The 18,947-nt window shown below is 43.1% G+C and overlaps 7 protein-coding genes across 7 annotated transcripts; 3 read left to right on the forward strand and 4 right to left on the reverse strand.

The window, feature by feature from the left end:
• Positions 1-712: 712 nt before the first annotated feature.
• Positions 713-2,112, forward strand: ATC70_009346 (uncharacterized protein; the record flags this gene model as incomplete). Its single annotated transcript, XM_064828579.1, has 2 exons — positions 713-917; positions 971-2,112. 2 exons carry the CDS (start codon positions 713-715, stop codon positions 2,110-2,112), a joined length of 1,347 nt encoding a protein of 448 aa, XP_064685781.1.
• Positions 2,113-2,754: 642 nt separating this feature from the next.
• Positions 2,755-4,491, reverse strand: ATC70_009347 (uncharacterized protein; the record flags this gene model as incomplete). Its single annotated transcript, XM_064828580.1, has 3 exons — positions 2,755-3,576; positions 3,638-3,693; positions 3,861-4,491. 3 exons carry the CDS (start codon positions 4,489-4,491, stop codon positions 2,755-2,757), a joined length of 1,509 nt encoding a protein of 502 aa, XP_064685782.1.
• Positions 4,492-4,668: 177 nt separating this feature from the next.
• Positions 4,669-8,032, reverse strand: ATC70_009348 (uncharacterized protein; the record flags this gene model as incomplete). The annotated part of the gene is made up of 9 exons (XM_064828581.1): positions 4,669-5,693; positions 5,786-6,610; positions 6,667-6,769; positions 6,838-6,907; positions 6,969-7,012; positions 7,073-7,134; positions 7,196-7,348; positions 7,409-7,499; positions 7,562-8,032. The coding sequence occupies 9 exons, from the start codon at positions 8,030-8,032 to the stop codon at positions 4,669-4,671; spliced, it is 2,844 nt and encodes a 947-aa protein (XP_064685783.1).
• A 1,620-nt stretch (positions 8,033-9,652) lies between these two features.
• On the forward strand, positions 9,653-13,706 carry ATC70_009349 (uncharacterized protein; the record flags this gene model as incomplete). Its single annotated transcript, XM_064828582.1, has 8 exons — positions 9,653-9,895; positions 9,954-10,637; positions 10,694-12,395; positions 12,452-12,607; positions 12,661-12,956; positions 13,019-13,305; positions 13,357-13,465; positions 13,518-13,706. The coding sequence occupies 8 exons, from the start codon at positions 9,653-9,655 to the stop codon at positions 13,704-13,706; spliced, it is 3,666 nt and encodes a 1,221-aa protein (XP_064685784.1).
• Positions 13,707-13,732: 26 nt separating this feature from the next.
• On the reverse strand, positions 13,733-14,800 carry ATC70_009350 (uncharacterized protein; the record flags this gene model as incomplete). Its single annotated transcript, XM_064828583.1, has 3 exons — positions 13,733-13,753; positions 13,801-14,327; positions 14,395-14,800. 3 exons carry the CDS (start codon positions 14,798-14,800, stop codon positions 13,733-13,735), a joined length of 954 nt encoding a protein of 317 aa, XP_064685785.1.
• Positions 14,801-15,137: 337 nt separating this feature from the next.
• On the forward strand, positions 15,138-15,812 carry TOF1 (Topoisomerase 1-associated factor 1; the record flags this gene model as incomplete). The annotated part of the gene is made up of 4 exons (XM_064828584.1): positions 15,138-15,240; positions 15,300-15,344; positions 15,402-15,452; positions 15,508-15,812. The coding sequence occupies 4 exons, from the start codon at positions 15,138-15,140 to the stop codon at positions 15,810-15,812; spliced, it is 504 nt and encodes a 167-aa protein (XP_064685786.1).
• Positions 15,813-15,826: 14 nt separating this feature from the next.
• Positions 15,827-18,811, reverse strand: ATC70_009352 (uncharacterized protein; the record flags this gene model as incomplete). Its single annotated transcript, XM_064828585.1, has 5 exons — positions 15,827-17,667; positions 17,725-17,856; positions 17,915-18,011; positions 18,073-18,360; positions 18,491-18,811. 5 exons carry the CDS (start codon positions 18,809-18,811, stop codon positions 15,827-15,829), a joined length of 2,679 nt encoding a protein of 892 aa, XP_064685787.1.
• Positions 18,812-18,947: the final 136 nt, after the last annotated feature.

Genomic DNA, 18,947 nt, shown 5'->3' on the forward strand with positions numbered 1-18,947 from the left:
ATTTCTAAATTTATCGCACAATTTCAAAGTAAGCATTCAAAAATGTGGAGACACCATCATTTGTAATAAGATTGTCCGTGCTAACGCGTATGAGAATTTCAAATGAGAGAATCTCTTAAATACATGTGGCACACTACTTTTACAAAAATCACTATCACTGTAGTGAGTTCGTCATATGCAAAAATTTCATCTATACAAATTTTGTCATTATTGCTAGGTTTCAGGAACATGACAGAAATGTAGAGCCTATTATCCTGAGTTTTTTAAGGGTCGAGATCGTCGGGTCTTGTGAACACATGAAATAAAATCTGTAGCTTGCTTAAGATGTTCAAATGTATTAATTCTACCTATTAAAAGTTTCCTCATAATGATTAGAAAATGATAGCAATGTTTTTAACGTGGTCTTGGTAGCAAGTTTATATAGTAAATCGAGATAAAACATGTTGCATATCAGCTACCTCAACATTCAAGGTGAGCGCTAATTTCTCATTGCTTGATTCGCTGGCTTCATTGTCTGGAAGCTCCTTTTTGCTGTTCTCCCGCCATCTCGGGCCAATGTTTGTTCTAAACAGTGGCACCTTGACAGCGCTTTTACAAATCCCGAATCAAGAAATATTTTATAAAATCATGGTTTGTGATGGAAGCGCAAGAGTCTGCACTTTCTTCCCTTTTCTCTCACTATATATCATACCCAACATTGTCATCAGCAAAAATGCCAGTAGTTGTTCCTTTCTTTTCTGGAGCAAAGCAACTCACAATTGATCTTGCAGAGCCCGTGGTTATCCTTCGAGGAACATCGGATGATAAGATTACCCATGTTCTCCAAGGAGAAGTGAACATTGTCTTGACTAGACCAGTCGCCATCTCCCGAGTGGCTATCAAATTTGTTGGAAAATCATATAGCTTATGGCCTGAAGGTATGTATACATTCAATTGATGCAATGCAGATGCTCATTTTGGCATTATCTAGGCATTGGAGCCAGAAAGACCAAATTATACCATGAAAAGATCATTCATGAACAAAATATTCTTCTGCAATCGTTTCCAGAAAACCCACCCAAGCATGAGGGCGTGCTAGAAGCTGGTGTGCATCGCTGGCCCTTTCAATTCCTACTTTCCAATCAGCTCATCGAAACGATTGAAGACGACATGGCCAAAGTATTCTACTATTTGGCAGCATCTGTGCATCGAGTTGGAATGGGTGCTACCAAGTTACGCTGTCGACGAGATATTCTTTTGCTTCGTACACCCAACTGGTCCGACAACGCACTCACAGCCAATTCATTACCCACCACCTCCATCACATCCGAAAGACAACTCGATATCTGTGATGCATCTATTTGCATTGAGAAATCAAATGTATCCTCTGGCACTCAGTTCCCTATTTCAATCTCCTTGTCACCCAATCGAAAGCACGTCTTTATAGAAGCTATTTCTGTTATACTGACGGAAAAAAGAGTATATCGTCTTCCAGAGTTTCAGGCCCGTCGATGTGAATTACACGATTTCAAAGTAACACTGGCTAATGTTACCAGTTGTGTTGATCCGGCATTCACCTCGACACATGGCTTGGTTCCTGAACTTTCATTGAGAGAAATGCGCCGTGCACTCGGTGTCAAGAATGCTCACATCCCGTTAGATGAAGGACCATTTCACCACCGCCTTGTGTTCACCTTACCCAATTGCGTACACCTCAATCACACATCCACATTCTCAGAGATCAGCATTCGTCATACACTCAAAATCCACATTGAAGTCGCTGGACTTGCAGATGACGGAGGCCACGCTAGAACACACATCCGTTTAGAAACCCCCATCACCATCCTGGATTGTCGTCTCAAGGAGGACTATAATGCTTTACCCACCTATGAAGAAGCCCTCTTGCACGATTCCGTGATTGATGAAAACGACATGTCAGACTCCAGCACTAAACCTACTGGTTTTTTCATGTGCCCATGCTATTTAGAATACAAAAAAAAGAGAAAATGCAGTGGCAAAGATTGGATGAAGATCAGAGATGGACAACATCGACCTACAGTCATTCACCGTCAGAGCTCTGGATCCGATGAATTACCACCTGCCTACGACGTTGTGAATCCCAAGTTACAATAGAATTACTACTAATTACACTAATCACCTATTATTTTGCATCTTTCCTTTCCTTAATATCTAATCCTTCTTGTCTTCTGCCCTTCTTTATCAAAATTATAATAAGTTTCACTCAATAGACCACTCTGTCGCAGTAATAAAAGCTTCGTATTTAATGTTTTGTATGAGAGAGTGTTTGTGAGTCTGCAATTATCATTGAAACTTCAACATGATGCCTCATTTACGGTCAGTCGTTGGAGGATCTGACAGATCAGACCCGCCGTGTAGCATATAATACATCAGCCATATCGCAATAATAATCCGCCTTTGATTATGCAGCTCTGTATACGCCTCATTTTGATTGTCTGTGCCAACCCCTTGCCCATGCGCTTTTGTCACAGCAAGAAAATTTGGAATATAATATAAGATTGACACAAATAATATTTTATTTTAATCAAACATAGAGAATAAAAGGGGGAAATTTAGCAGGTATAAGAAAAAAATAAACAAAAATAGTGAAATTGATTGATTAAAACCAAATTATGTGGAGGCAGGGAGAAGAAGGAGGAGGAGGAGGAGGAGAGATTCTGTACAGAAGAAGAGAGGAATATCTATAGGAAAAGAACTTTTTTTTTTTGTTGGTTTGTTTTGTTTGTGTAGTTCTATTTAGAGAGCCAAACGGATCAAATCCTCCTTAGTTTCAATGATAGCAGGTGCTTTGATTGTCTTTCCACTAACAATCTCAGAGAGACCTTCGCCAGAGTAAGATACCCAAGAAGACAACTCGAACTCAAGCTTTTCGAAATCACCCTCGTGCTCCACCTTACCACCAGCAGCTTCAATGAAGCGCACGTGTTGTGCTACAATATCTCTTCTAGATGTTTCAGGGCAATCAACACCTGTTCCAGGGGCATTTTTAAGGGGTGAAAATTCGTCCTTGCGGTCGACTTCGAGAACTGAGAAGGATTGAGCAAAAGGGAATACGTCAAAGACAAAGCATTCAAGCTTCATGCCAGAGTTTGATTTGGGTGCAACAGTTTGTCCGTTCTCGTCAACGTACTTGATCTTCTTTTTAGCAATGTGATATTCAAGTTGAGAGGCAAAAGTGGGCACACGTTCCAAAAATTCGGTAGAGAAAAAGTGGTTAGCGATGTTGGCGGCGCAAAATGCGAGTTCGCCATCAGCTTGGCGCTTTTCAGAGAGCTCTTGAGAGATCTCAGAGTATTCAACCACACCATACTTGCCATCACGAACGCAGACAACGCCAACAGGTTCTTCAGGGGCAGATTTGCGTACGACCTTGACACCACAGTCAGTTCCCTTAGACACAGAGTAACCAATAAAGACGGGGTCAGCAACACGGGCAAGACAGTTATCGACACAATAGCAGTGAGAGTAAAGAATGCCGCGTTCCTTCAATGATTTGATGATGCCCTTGTTTTGGACAGCAGCATAGATACCACCATTGCCATCAGGAGCAATAGCAACCTAATCCAGAGATAAGATGATGAGTGTTGATTCAAGCCACGCTGCTCAATGTCCAATTTACCTTGTCCTTTGCTTCCAAGATGATCTTACCGTCCATGGTTAAACAAGGAAGTGTGCCTGAATGGTATCAAGAATTTATTTGTTAGTTGGGCTGGTCGATAAACAAACAAGCACTAAATATGTATGTCCTAATTGGTGTATACATACATAGACACGCAACTATGGTACACATATTTCCCTCCCCCTCCCCCTCCCCATATTTTCATAATGAAAGATGGGCTTACCTTGTTCGAAAAAGATGACATTTTCTTTCTTGAGGCCAAAGTAGTTGTTGGATTCAAAAAACTCCATAGTAGGGCCGTTGGTTGGACCAGAGGTCATAATGTACCAAGGAATGATGCAGTCCTTGAGTTGGCAGGGCTTTTGATATTGACGCGCAATGTCTTGGAGACGCAAGATGCGTTCAGCTTGGAGTTGGAAGAGAGACTTTTTGGAGGGCAAATCAATGTTGTAACAACCCTTGGGGTCTGAGGAGCCTAAGCGAGAGCCTTGACCACCAGCCATGAGAATGACAGCCACCTTACCTTGGGCAATTTGGGAGAGACCAATGGTTTCCCATTCCTTGATTTGCTGCTGAGGAGCCTTGAGGACAGATTCAAAGATGGATTCAGGCAAGGGCTCAAATGTAGCATCTTGGTTGAGGACAGCAGATTCAGCGCCTTGCACAGCCTTTGTATAGATTTGATTCAAGCGTTCTACATCAAGTTCTACAAGTTGATTCAAAAGCTGGGCTTGCTGCTCAATCTCCAGTTCATCAAAGAAACGAAAGACGTGGCCTTGGCCATTGGCTTCGTAGTGGTCTTTGAGAGCTTGGAGTTCAGCGTCGTTTACAGGCAAGAGGCTTGAAATGGTCATTTTGTGGATAAGTTGGTGGAAAGAAGAGAGAAGAGCAAGAAATTCATGTTGTCCCTATTTATAATACGTCCGTAAATAAGACTGAATAGCGGGGTTGTCTAATTCATAATGTGAAATTACTGGCAAAAATAGATTTCGTGCGACATGCAATAATGAGGAATTCCGCGGATTGTGATTTTATTTTGTATTGATTTCTAATTTTAATCTAGCAGATGTCCAGGTGTCGAAATCATGGTCATTTTCAGCGCTGCCAAACACCTTGAGGGCTCTGATCCTAAGTCGATATTCGCCAGATGGCAGCAGTTTGGGCTTGGCTGAGGAGGAGCTGCTATTTTTGGGCGTGTATTCCCCTGACCAATACCACGAATAGAACGAGGTAGAATATTCAGTGATACCAAGCGTATTGCGCATCATGTAGCGGCGAGATTCTGTCATGGGCACGTCTCCTACATGCCGGTTTTCTTTGTCCATGATCTGGACCTGAAGTAATGCTGTACCTGTAAGTAATCTGGCGAGAATATAGGGTCCGCCAGTGGCCAATTTCAGATCTGGATAGTATGTTATGTTGAAGTGGCCCACGGAACCGTCCTTTACAGTAGAGTTGCCGTTGGTAAGTCCAATAGCAGGAAACTGATAGGGCGCTGCTGGTGATGGCTTGTTGGATCTGTCCAAGATGGGAAGGTCTTTCATGTTACCAATCATGCCAAAATAAGGCACAGACGCCTTTGCGTCAGTAGTAGTAGTAGAGATCATAATGTATCCGCCGTACAAGACATGATCTTGCAAGCTGAATGTCTTGCTCGGAGGTTTGATATGGACACGGACCTTGGCTGCTTCTCCGGCAGGTATTACCAATGAAGTTTTATCGAAATGCAACGTCGCCACTGACGATTGATTGTCTGCATAGAGTCCAACCGGTTCAACTGGCGTATAAGAAGGATGCTTTTGATTGAGAGCGTAACCTGTAGCGGTCAAGGATGGTTGGTGCGATATATTAAATGTGAGCGTTGTTGCATCATGGTTGTAAATTGTGATTTCTTGATGCTCCAATAAGTGAGAGTGTGCCGTGTCGTTTAAACTGAGTTTGGCAGGTGATACGTGGAACTGCTCAAAACCGTGTATGGCCTGTGCGACATCAACCACCCCAGCACCTTGCCGAATAGGGGAATCACCATAAGGTGAAGCGGAGATGGGCCCTTTTACTATAGTATCGAAACGTGTGAGTAAGTGTAATTGTGGTTAATTAGAAAATAATATCTCGTGTATATATGAAAAAAGAACAAAAGATCCGTACCTGGACTAGCGAAATTCATCAAGACGCTCTTTACCAGATCTGGGCTCTGCTTGCTCTGGTTACAGTTGGATAAGAAGAGCGCTACATTGGCAGATACATAAGGGGCACTGAAGGATGTTCCTGATGCGAATCGATAGGAGCCCTGGTATCTAGGCACAGTAGAGAATACGTTACCTCCTACTGCAACTAATTCAGGTTTTAGTTGCAGTTTGTTGGTAGGACCAAGTGTAGAAAAACTGGATATACTCTCTGCTTCGCCTTCTGGTGCTTCCATGGCTACAAGCGTGTTGGTAAATTGTGCCTTGATGGCTTGCTTCTTGTTGTTGATACGATGTGCTTCTTTGTAAATGATCTCTCCATCGTCGTTATTGATGAACGCAATAGGCAATACAGCACTGGAAAGAGTCTCGAATGAAGTAGTTGCGTTTCTGATATCTGTGTACAAGACGACTGCTTTGGCACCGACAGAACGAGCATGTTTCACTTTGGTCAGAGTATCGCAATTACCGCCTTGATGGATCAAGACAATAGTGTTCTTGTACTTGTCTGAATCACCGAGATCTTTGCAAGCGTCGTTCTCTTGATTGAATTCCTTGCCTGTTGGAACGATGGGGAGTGTAGCGTTCAATGTGAGTGCCTTGCTGACAAATGTACGGTAAGTGATGTCGATAGAGCCCTTTGTTTTGTTGGGTGGGATCAATTTCAAGATGTATCCAGGTACATGTGTGTTCATGGTGGAACCAACAGCAATGACATTTTTGCCACTGGCAGGTGAAGCAGTTAGAAAGATACCGCTTGTGCCGCTATTGCCACTTGCGGTAATCACTGCAATATTTGTTAGTTTATTACATTACATGGTAGCACACTAAATTCCAACTTACCATGGACTCCTTTGGACACTAATCTATCTGCCATCACTGATAGCACATCTTCCTGCCAACCTCCGCTAATACCAAGAGAAATGCTGATCACATCCATGCCAGCCTAAATGTAATATCCTAAAATTAAATACGACCATGTGATGGCACTATATTTAGGATTGGCATTTTTACCTTGTAGGCCATTTCCATTGCCTTTAATATAACATCGTTGGGTGAACCTGCATAATTGCAGCCATAGACTCTGTTAAAAATAAATTTAGGATTTTGATATTCGGGTTCTCCTGCTATACGCAAAAACTTACTTCCACATGCCCAAAGTTGCGCCTGGGGCTACGCCTGTCCAATTCTATATATACAAGTATGTTCAGTACAACAGCTTCGTTCAAATTATGTATATGGAGCTTACATAAACGAGATCTTGAGCGCCAATGATACCAGAGACAAATGTACCATGCCCAGTTGCTGAAGCTAAATCAATGTCAAATGAGATGAGGATGACAACTTTTTGGTCCTGATTGCTTGACATTACTTGAGTTGACTGGACAGTTGTCGATGGGGTCATCGCTTTCCTCGATGGAGCTTGTGCTGCCATTGTAATTATTTCCCACCAAATCATACCCATAAGCAAATTTGCAGCCTTTTCCAAAGCATCCACCCAGTGCAGGATGAGTGTAGTCAACGCCTGAGTTATAAGGGCTTAGCGTCTTGATTCATGTATATGTATTGCTTGCATTGATGTTACCTGTATCAATAATGCCAATCTTAACACCGGAGCCATTGGATTTCAAATCTTGGAATTTGGTGTAGGCTTGAGTCAATAGAGGAATAGTACTCTGTATAATGAGATTGTCAGGATTAATGCCGTGCCGGTTTGTGAATTCTGTCTTTAACAAACCGCTCTCTGTGGTGCAAATGTTGTAACAGTGGTATCGTTTTCGCTGACTTGAGCCTCATTACTGTCGCTATCACTGTTTTGGAAATCTGGCACAGGGGCATGCAAATGAGCACGGTGATGAATGGGCCAAGATCTTTTAATGTTGGGATGCTTGAGTAGTTTCTCTGCAATTGTATCATCTTTGAATTCGACAGCAGCGCCTGCGAGTAGCTCACTGTCGTAGGTATAACGCACATGAACGTTGTTTGTGTGTTGCTGGGTAAATGCTGTAGTTTCATCAATGCTATTAAACTCCAATATGTACTCGTTCCTTTGCTCAAGTTTTTCTGCATTGACAATGGTTGCTGTTGTGCCACAAATGATGGTTACAAGAAACAGCATTGCCATCCACGACATTGACTTGCTAGTTGACCCCACCATCATTGCCTTGCGCGTTCTCTTTTTGTCTAGAATAAAGGTAGTCTGATACATGATACAAAACAGAAACGAGAAAGAAAAAGAGAGAGAAAAAAAAGAAATGAGTAAAAATAGGATTTTTAAACTTTCAATTAAAAAGGGATGTTTGGGAGCACAGGCATTACACCAAACCACGAATTGCTTTAACGAACTGAAAGCATGTCATCATCTAATAGACAGTTTAACCTTCAGCTCATATATAAAATGACCCCTTTAACTGAAAAAAGTTAGGTAGTTTACGAGAGCCAAGAACTTTTGGTTTGATAGGGCATCATTCGTGTCGATGGTATAATTCTAGATTTTCAACGATTTCAAGCTGCAGCTGTGTGGCTGATTGTTATGACTAGCAGAGAATCTTTTTTGGCCAAAGCTCATTCTAACAATGTCATGCTATAATGATGATGAGACAAAGTTGTTTACAGACGGAGTCTCATTTGAGCTCCAAGTACAATATAACCAAGGTTGATCCAACCTCATTTATTCAGCCCTTGAACGTGCTAAAAAAAAAAAAAAGAGAGCTTAAAGAGCGAGATAAACGTGCCATACTAAATTACAAAGCCTTTTAATCTGTGGCTTTCATTATATATTAGCTTTAGAAACACATAGTACCTCCAGATAAGAAGAAAGACATTGATAATGCCACCAACCAGTGCAGCCAAAAACGATTACATCTCCCGCTTGACATCCTGTTCTGATTTGATCATTTTGATTCATTTTCGACTTGATTGATCTATTTTTCATGATTTGACTATAGCAAACTTGGTCATTGTCCCATGTTTCGTTCAGCTCTCTTAGCGTACGTTTCAAGGCGCATCCGGTGATGATAATTATAAGAGGTGTTTTGAACAAACTTATTGAGCAATCCATAGAAATATGAAGTGAGGTTTTCTGCCAAAATGTCAAGATTTTACATATGAAGGTATTACAAACAAAGTTTCAGAGGTTGCTTTGGGTCGAGAGAAACAGTTTGACTCGATATGTGCCATAGTAGAAGTCTTCAATTTCAAGATCAACAACGCGACCGTTTGATTTTCGATGAAAAACCATGAGGGGTACCTCATGGTTTGGAGTCGATTTTTAGCCATATTTTTTGGGTCCCCAAAAAGTTGAGCAAAGGTGTCAGAAAGTAACTGCCAGATGAGAGCAACTGTTTGGTGCTAATTTGGTGGTTTAAAATGGCCTCTAACATGAGGAATCACTGTCCAAAACTCACTGCGATATGCATAGATTTGAGTTGTAAGAGATGATGCAAGTACGGTATCTGCTCTCTTCTTGTTGATATGAATATGGAGTATCCTAAAAAAAAAAAAAAAAAAAAAAAAAAAAAAAAAAAGCCAGATCCATGTACAAACTGCTTGTAATAGAAAATGTTTGGTAAAACTTCGAGACCCTGCATTGCTGATTTTCTTGATATGGCTATTCGAGATAATTAGGGAAAAACTTCCCGCCTAGCATCCAGACACGCAATTTTGAGAGGTCGACATGGGATCATTGGTTGAGTTCGAGTGCACAAAAGTTGACATGTCGTGACCATTCCATGTGGATACTCTTTTTTCTCTTCTTTCCACTGGATTGCTCTTTTTTTTTTTTTTCTCAGTATTGATATTTGGCTTGTCAAATGGCAATTGCATCATAATGTGGAATCATCAACATCAACAGCAGTTACAGCAGCATACAAACGATAGCGATATTTTGGATTCTAGCTTGAATGGGTTAATGCGAGATGTGGATACTTACATATCTGAACTGAATGCAGAGCAGCAGCAGCAGCAACAGACACTAAACACACCCACAAGGGCTCATTCATTGCAATCACCACAGCGACAACCATCCCCTTTGATGGCGAGTAGAGCCAATACCACCCATCGACCTCATTATGTAAGCTGGCTGTTGTGAGTACAGGTGTTTAGAAATGTAGCTAACACGCTCGCATTAGAACAATGTATATAATTCACATAAATACGACTTGCCAACACCAGAACCATACATGCCATCACCTCTTCCACCGAGACTACCGCCTCGACCATCCACCACTACTTCCGCCACGCTTGTGGAACCCAGCATGTCAATGCCTCAACCCCACCCCTACATTGTACCACCATTAGCATCCTATCCATCATCACCTTACTATGCCGCACACAACGAACCTCCTCTCTATCCAAACTCTTCTAGCTACCATCACACACATTCAGACTATGTCAATACGTACCTCGCTGCTAATCAAAAGAGACATCAACAAGAGGGGAAAACAGCTGCTTATACGGATGAGAGCAGTATTAGAGACAGCAGTTCATCCACATTGACAACTGACTCGAACGCCACCTTGTTAACGGAACGCAACGGTTCTCTTCAACATGGCCAACACCATCTTTCATCAAACAGTAATCGGCCTGGAGCACATGGCAGTTTGCAGTACTCATCCAGCACGTCTTCAGTTACGACATCCCCTCCTGCAACCAATGGCATCAATACACCTATTGCTGCATCCACACCACCAGCGTATGCGCTTCTGTCTGTTCTTGGTAAAGCGTTTGTGCGACGTGTAAGAGGATTGGAGAATGTGCGTGAACTGTTCTGTGCCAACGAGTATCCAGAGTCATTCACTGGACAAGAAGCAATTGTAATGACACTTGTAATGTATGCCATATGAATATACTGACCTGTCCATGTCTGTAGAAAATGCTGCACGATCTGCTCGATGGTATTCCGGAAGCGTACTGCATGCACGTAGCAAACGCCTTGATGAAGTCGAAACCACCCTTGTTTGAACCAATTCACTATTCTCAAAAATCCATTATTCAAGGCACCGTTTTCAACTCACCTGATGAATACTACACACTCCCAGAAGACATGCTGGATGAGGATGTGCCGGCTGGTATATTGACAAGTTTACTGGAGTGCTATACCTTTGACTGTCTTCCTGGAAAAGGTGGATGCTATGCTCCTCGATGTCCCAACAAGCCAGATGTATTTGCACTGGAATTTGATGCCCAGGACACAACCGCCATTACAGCTACAACCACAAAACCTCGTCCACAATCGGATCAACCAAGCAGCAGCACCACATCAGCGACACAGCCCCACATGGCTTGGGCACAACGCGTGCCACAGGAGCTGCTAGAGTCCTTGTCCAAGAGAGAGATTGCGAGACAGGAAGCAATCAACGAAATGATCTATTCAGAGGAAGTGTACAAGAAGGACCTGGAGACTTTGTCTGAAGTCGTAATAGCACCGTTGCTCAGCAAGTCCATCATTGCATCCACCCAGAAACGAGAGGAATTTGTGCACGAAGTGTTTGGCAACTACAAGGAACTGACTGAAGTGAGCACGGCTTTGTTTGCCGATCTGTTGGAGCTACAGCATCAACATCAACATGAATGTGTGCCCATGATTGGCGATATCTTGATCAAGCACTTTGCTTACTTTGAAGATCCATTTAGTCAATACTGTCCACGCGTGTCGCTTGCAGAGTATCTGGTCAAGGAAGAGGAGCGAAACAATCCGGATTTTGAGCGGTTTATAGTGCACGTGGAAAAGAGCAAGCGTATGCGTCGATTGGCTTTCCGGCATTTCTTGCTGAATCCAGTTACTCGTATGCAGCGTTACCCACTGCTCCTGGATGCCATTCTGAAAAAGACAGACGAGGACCATCCAGATCACACGTATCTCAGTAAATGCCTGGACATGGTCAAGAAGGTGGCAACACAGTCAGACGCGCTGGCAGAGATATTCAAGAAGCGGGTGGAAATACTTGAGATCAATGACATGATTACCTTCAAGCAGGGCGAATTCCAAGATTTGCAACTGACAGGTCCGCATCGCCGACTGTACTATCAAGGCGATATCAAGCGAAGAAGCAACGGCATTGAGGTGACAGAAAAGTCAGACATTCATCTCTTCATCTTTGACCATATGGTGTTGATGACCAAAGCACGAAAATCTACTGCCAGCAGCAACACGGTGGACGAATACAGAGTGTGGAGAAGACCCATTCCTTTGCAAATGCTGCACGTGGGTGGTGCCAGCGACAGTAGCTTGAGCCACACATCATCTGCATCGTCATCCACTACAAGAAACCTGTTGGCTACTACCACGACAGGGTATCTTCACGGTGCATCCTCTTATTCATCCGCTGGTTATGTGCCCTTGACGTTTCATCATTTGGGTCAACGCGGTGGCGTGTATACGTTTTCATGCAGTGTGGATGAAAAGCAGAAATGGATTGCAGCGATCGAGGAGGCAAAATCGTCGCTCAAGAAACGACTGGGAGAGGATGTGTACGATCTGATTACGCTGGATGATACTTCTTTTAGATATGTAGCTGCCGCCAGTAGTGGATCTACCAAGCATGGCAAGGTGAATTGCACTGTGCCATTCGGTACGTCGCAGGTTTTTTTTTTTGTGTATTGGATAGATTCTCACTCTGTTTTCTAGTGTCTAAACACGGCGAAAGAAAGTTGGCAGTAGGCACAGACACAGGCATCTACTTTAAAGCGTTTGATGGACACGGTATAAAAAGAGTCTTGTCCAGTGAGAATGTCACCCAACTGGCAGTGTTGGGCAGGTACAATATCCTCCTCGTGCTGGCAGGTAAGGAGATGCTGTGTGGGTTGTTATCAAGGTCCACTCACATTGCTGCATAGACAAAACATTGAAAGCGTACCCCCTGGATGTACTGAACTCACCGACAGCAAGCAACACCAAATCACCAGAGCGACTTGGCCAGGAACTCGGTCAACATGTGCATTTCTTTCAAGTTGGATTTTGTAACAACAAAGAACTTGTGGTGTTTAAGAAAAAGAAGAACACTTCCAGTATCTTTACATCACTGGAGCCCACGTTGGATTTACGAGATCCCAAAAACCAAAAGTACATTACTCAAAAGACGGGCTTCAAGCTTGGTAATCGATCCAGCCATTCTTGGTTCAAAAAGTACAAGGTTCGTTGGCCTGCGGGTGTGGTTTCAGTAGCAAAAAGCTCATGTCGTATCTGTTTTACTAGGAATTCTATGTGGGCGCTGAATCAAGCAACGTTCATTTCTTGAAATCAAAGCTGCTGATTGTGTGTGAACGCGGATTTGAGATTATCGATCCTGAAAACTTGAGTGTAGGCGGGCGAGATATCCCTGACAAAGGGGATCCACAGTTCAATTTTGTGCATCGACAATCAGATTCATTAAAACCGCTTGCCATGTACCGTGTGCACGATAAATTCATGCTGTGCTACAACAAGCTCGCGTTTTATGTCAACAACAGAAATGGGTCTTTGGTGCAACGAGGGCCACAAAAGTAAGTTGTGAGGCACAGAGCAAGTCGGCGCGTTACTGATGTATACAATAGACTGCCGTTGTTGTGTGAATGGGAGGGAAATCCAGACAACATTGCATTCCAATACCCTTATGTGGTTGCATTTGACCACCAATTCATGGAAGTGCGCCATGTGGACACGGTAGGTGGACTTGATATCCAGTTGACTGCCTACTTATCATGTAATGACATAGGGTGATCTAGTGCAAATTATACCTGGTGATCAGATCCGATTAACCCACTTTCATTCAAGCACAGAAGCCACCATCATACAAGGTTGCATGACCCATTCACAAAGACCAGACATGCAGCACATCTTTTACCTCAAGCTAAACCCACACCGTTCGTTGGCTACAGCGTCTTCTCGTAGTAAATTTATTTAATTTTATGTAATGTATCATTCGAGTTTTTAATGATGCGAAGCCCAAATCTATTTCCCTTGTTGTGCCAAGCTTGAAATAAAGCAGATAGACAAACCACAGCAATCATACAGCCCATGGTAACATGTGTCTTCCAATCAGGGTTGTAATCACCAGGCGCACTTCGCTTTCCAAGACTTATCCTGTTGAGATGGTACTTGCTGTTGGCATTGCGCTCAGGATTGAAATCCAATAACACTTCCAAACCCTTTACCAGCCCTGTCCTTACAAATAAATCAATGCCCAGTGCCAGCATGTATACGCCCACCACTGCCATGGATAGAATCACGGTTGCAAATTCCATAAAGATCAGGCCGAGGATAAACGCCACCACAAAGGAGAGCGTAAACAGGGTACGATGAAAGATGTTTTGCAGAAAAAAGTCGGCCTGCCAGCAGCAAATGTAGATGGCCAACAGCACGCCTGCCATGCCGCACAGTAGATACAAACCCGCCTTGTACAGAACAACACAGATAATAGCTGCCGCCACAGCAACGCCTACACATGTGCCAATATAGAGATCAGATGCATTTGGATAGCTCTCTGTAGGCTCGCATGCTTGAAGACCAATCCACGTAACAGCACCTGGTAGAACTCGACTGTGAATTGCATGATCTCCCTCCACTCTCTCTATATATATATATATACATACCTCCAAAGATGAATCCGATCACTGCCATCGTAATTCTAAACATGGGGAATCCGTACACCAGTAGATAAGTGCCCGCAATGATCAACAACACGCCTGCTGCAATGACCTGTGGTTCAAACAGTGGCTTTTTATCTTCTTTGCAGCATTTGGTGTTGTTCTTGGGATGGCAGCACGTCTCGCTCTTTGAGCTGGCATTTGAGTGAGTTTTAGTGGGGGCCGTGGTAGTCGTGGTTGCTCTTGTGTGGGGCGTTGTCGTCGTTGTCACTTCAGCGCAATCCTTTTTTATATCCATGTTGGATCTCTCTTGTAGCAGAGAGCTGTTCTTGTTGTCAATAGCGTATCCGTCGCATAGAAGGGCAAAGAAGAGCAGTAAGATGATGCTACAGGTAACGTAAAATGGTCGCATTGGTGCTGTGCAGGATGGAAAAAAGAGATGCAGATGTAAAAAGACACTTCCATAAAACGTACTATATATATATATACACTTTATCAACCAAAACACAACTCCATTTGAAGGTGTCTGCAAAACATTGAATCTATTCTATACAACAATGAATTGAGATGTGCAATCATGCATTGGCCATCCTCATTTTTGGCTTGTTCGGCCTCCTTTTTGAAACCCCACTGCCATGGCAAAGGATAAAACATGCATCCATTGGCAGGGGCAACCATTTCTTTTTCTCTCTCTCACTCTCTTTCTCTCTCTCTCTCTCTTTTTTTTTTTAATAACTCTAAACAGCACTATGTCAAGCAAAGACGAAATCAAATTTGAACTTGTTAACTACAAGCCATCCAAGGAGGAAGAGTTAGTGATTCGGTCTGCTGTATTCAATTTCATCACATTGGGTATGTTGCTGTGAGGCGCATGGTATCGTCTGTACTCATCAACACGCATCATATAATAGCCACCATTGGCGCCGCTTCACTTGGCATGTCTGCACGTCTCTGGGGTAAGCACCGCCCAACACAATGCATTGCACGCTGCTGATTTACAAATCTCCCTATAGCAAGATCAAGGGCAACGGCTCAAAGACCAGCAACCGCTATACCAACGATCTGTAAGTAAACAGCCTACGAGACACAATCAAATCACTCATTTATTATTCATCCTAGTGGGCACATTTGCAGGCTTGACATGTGGCGGTGTACTTGGCATGGACAAGGGAATGCACAAACTTCGCGAATCACTGCCCAAGGATTCTCATCTGTTGAAGATTATCCACGAAAATGATCAATTAAAGCAACAAGCACAAGAGACATTGTTTAGTGGGCCTATTGCTCAGTCCACAGAGCAACAAGACACTTCATTATTCAACGATGATGCCATGCAGCAGTTGCAAGACGACACGCAATTGGAGATCATGTCAGATCAAGTAGCATTGGATGATACAAATGCTTCGATCAGACAACTGGAATAAACAAAAGACAATTTTTATTTTGTAGTAGATGGAACAGCTGTCGTGGGCGATTTCTGAATGGTGTTATGAGTGCTTGCTTGTTGAGCATGGACGGGTATGAATGTAATGGCGGATTTGGGTCTATTAAGTCGCTGCTGGGAGGGAGATGTTCTCATCATGGCAGCAGTTGTGGATGAAGGGATGTCTGCTGCACTGGCGTTCAAATCATAGTGGAGCAGGGTGTGGTTGAACTGATCTGTCAGCTGTGCTGGTGTGATGTTTTGGCCAATGACACCTGTGATCCAACCACAAGCAATACGGAATACCTTAGAAGAGCCCTCAATCTTGGATAGCTTGATGGCAGCCACTCTGTTTTGCAAGTCTTTGGAAAGCGATATGATCTCAATAGCGAAAATGGCCACACCCGACTTTTTGTCCTGCCCATCTTCTTCACTGACATGCGTGAATTGCTGGGACGACTGTGAGCCTACATGCGTGGATTGCTGAGACGACTGTGAGCCTACATGCGTCGTTGTTCTATTGACGGCTGTATTGAATCGACTTGCATAGTTACTGCTAGCTGCAGCATTGATATGAGGGAATGGAGGATAGCGTACGGATCGGCTATCTTGCACAACCAGTGTCGATGAATGATAGGGAAAAATGCTGGATAGCACATGGCTTGTCATCTTTTTAAACTTGCTAAATCGACTACTACCTCCGCCCACAAACTGCGAGGATCGATTCATGTCAGATAGCCCTGCACTACTACGACTAAAGGAAGCCTGGCTGCCATCATGAGTTTCGATGTTGTTGTTATTGGTATACAAGGATTGGTTTGAGGATATCATTTTGCTGTCTCTGCGCTTGAGTTTGTAGAATGACTTGGGCTTTTCGTTGATGTAATCGCTCAATGCCATCACACAGATTAAGCGGTCGTTCTTGTCTCGATGGTACGTGATACCCATAATGTCGCAAATGCCTCGAATGATCAGCATCATGGTGATTTCGTCTTGTTGGCTCTGCTGCATGGAAATGGAGGAGGATTCGCCTGCCACACCAGTGATACGTAGTGCTGTTTGAGGTGTCAGTTGGAAAGTGTAGTAGTGGACTTGATCTTTGGCAACGCGTTGGTATATCTGAGACAGACTCATGTTGGAAGACGTTTTTCGGATGGGGTTTCTCTGCTGTTGTGCAACAGCTGGTATAGTGCTAGTAGCAGCGTTGCCACAGGGAATGGCATTCAAGCTATTTTGTGATCCGTTTCTATTCGCAAGCGATAGACTCAAACTGCTGGCGGTGGTATGATTCTCAGGCTGCTTTAGTTTTCTCAGTAAATGCCGAATGGGTGATTTGTTGCCTGTGTTTTGAGCAGGCAAAAGCTGGACTTGATGCGATAGTTCGTTGACTTTTTGAAAGAACAAATGTCTCTGCTTTTCGCTGTTCGTGTACGTGTCTTCTGGTTTAGGGGAATGAGGGATCGCACTGGTGAAATAAATAGATGGGTTCTTGGGATGACATACAATGGTCTTTTTGATGAATTTCTTGTATCTCTTTTCCTCCTCCATGTCCCGTAAATGCTGGTACTTTAGCTTCTCCTTTTCCTTTTTCAAACGAGCCAATTCCTCCTCTTTTGTAGCGGCTGTAACGACTGTTGCCATGGTTGCTGTTGTTTGCGTGGTGCCATAAATGAATATATTGGGTAATTTGCCGTCATCCGAGAGCCAAGGGTCGTTTTTCAGGGCCAAGTGAACTCGGGTGCGCTTGTTTTTATCCACAGACATGCATTTCATGATGGTATTTCTTAATCCTACGCTCAAGTGATTGGGTATAATGAAATTGCCTCCTGTTACATCCTTCCTAAGATCACCGACAGCTAAATATAAGAGTCTATATAAGTTGCACATTTGACATCACTTGGATACACACATACTGTTTGCCCTGTGAAATGGTTCTTCGCCTACAGTCATACGATACAAAGACACACCCAAGCACCAACAATCTACTTCTGGCCCTGTGTACCCTTGTCCATTGATGATTTCCGGACTGTAATATAGCATGGATCCTATGCAAGAACAGTAAGTACATGGCTGATACAACAAGACCAGTGCCATCTATCTAACCGCAAATCGTCTTGAGCCGTCTTCTTCCATATCGATTTCCCAACCCAAAGTCTGCAATCTTGACTTGAAAATCCCTTGTCAACAAGATGTTTGGTGCCTAGGTTTTATTTTTATATGAATTTAAGGTTTACAGACCAAAATTTAATGTTTTACAATACCTTCAGATCTCGGTGAACCACCCACCGAGAATGACAATAGTCCATTGCAGCAGCCATTTGTCGAAATACATCTCGTGCTTCGTTTTCAGGCAATTTACCGCCTCTTTGTTGCAAGAATTCGTCCAGGTTGTATCCATCCACATACTCCATGACCAAATACAACGAATCTGTGGTTTCATACGTCTCGTATAATCGCACAATGTTGGGATGATCCAGGGCTTCCATCAATGAAATCTCTCGCACAAGTCTTGACATGACTCTGTAATCATGCACTCGTTTGTCAATGATCTATCCAGAAAGTGTGTATGTGTGTGTTAGCCATATTAATGTGTGATGATTCCTTTTTTTTTTCAACACCTCTGTCTCTCTCTCTCTCTCTCTGTCTCTCTCTCTCTCACACACACACACACATACGTACCTTTACAGCCACTTGTTTCTTTGTCAAACAATGTGTAGATAACATGACTCTACTGAATTTTCCTTGCCCCACTTGCTTGATGTATGTGTAATCGCCAATGCCTTGCAAATAGCTATCTGGACTAGGAGGAAGTTGTTTCTTTGGTGGTGATGGTGGTTTGCGGAGTTTCTTATTATGGAGATGGTTGGCAGTGGTGGTGTTGGTGGTTGTTGATGCATTTGCAAGATGTGTGGCAACGGTGGGTGCAATTTCATGAATGACAGGCTGGTTGGAATTTCTCTTCCATTTTCTTATGTGGTCAGCAACAGCATTGAATCCCATATTCACTATGAGCAAAGGAAGAGAAGAGAAAGGAAAAAAAAAAAAAGAAAGAGAGGTGATTGCACACTCATTTCTCTACGAAAATTTTACACAAGAAAAAATATAAACACACAAATTTCTTTATCCTCCTCCCCAT

The sequence above is a fragment of the Mucor velutinosus genome (genome assembly GCF_035048745.1).
Source record: "Mucor velutinosus strain NIH1002 chromosome Unknown tig00001563, whole genome shotgun sequence".
NCBI lineage: Eukaryota > Fungi > Mucoromycota > Mucoromycetes > Mucorales > Mucoraceae > Mucor > Mucor velutinosus.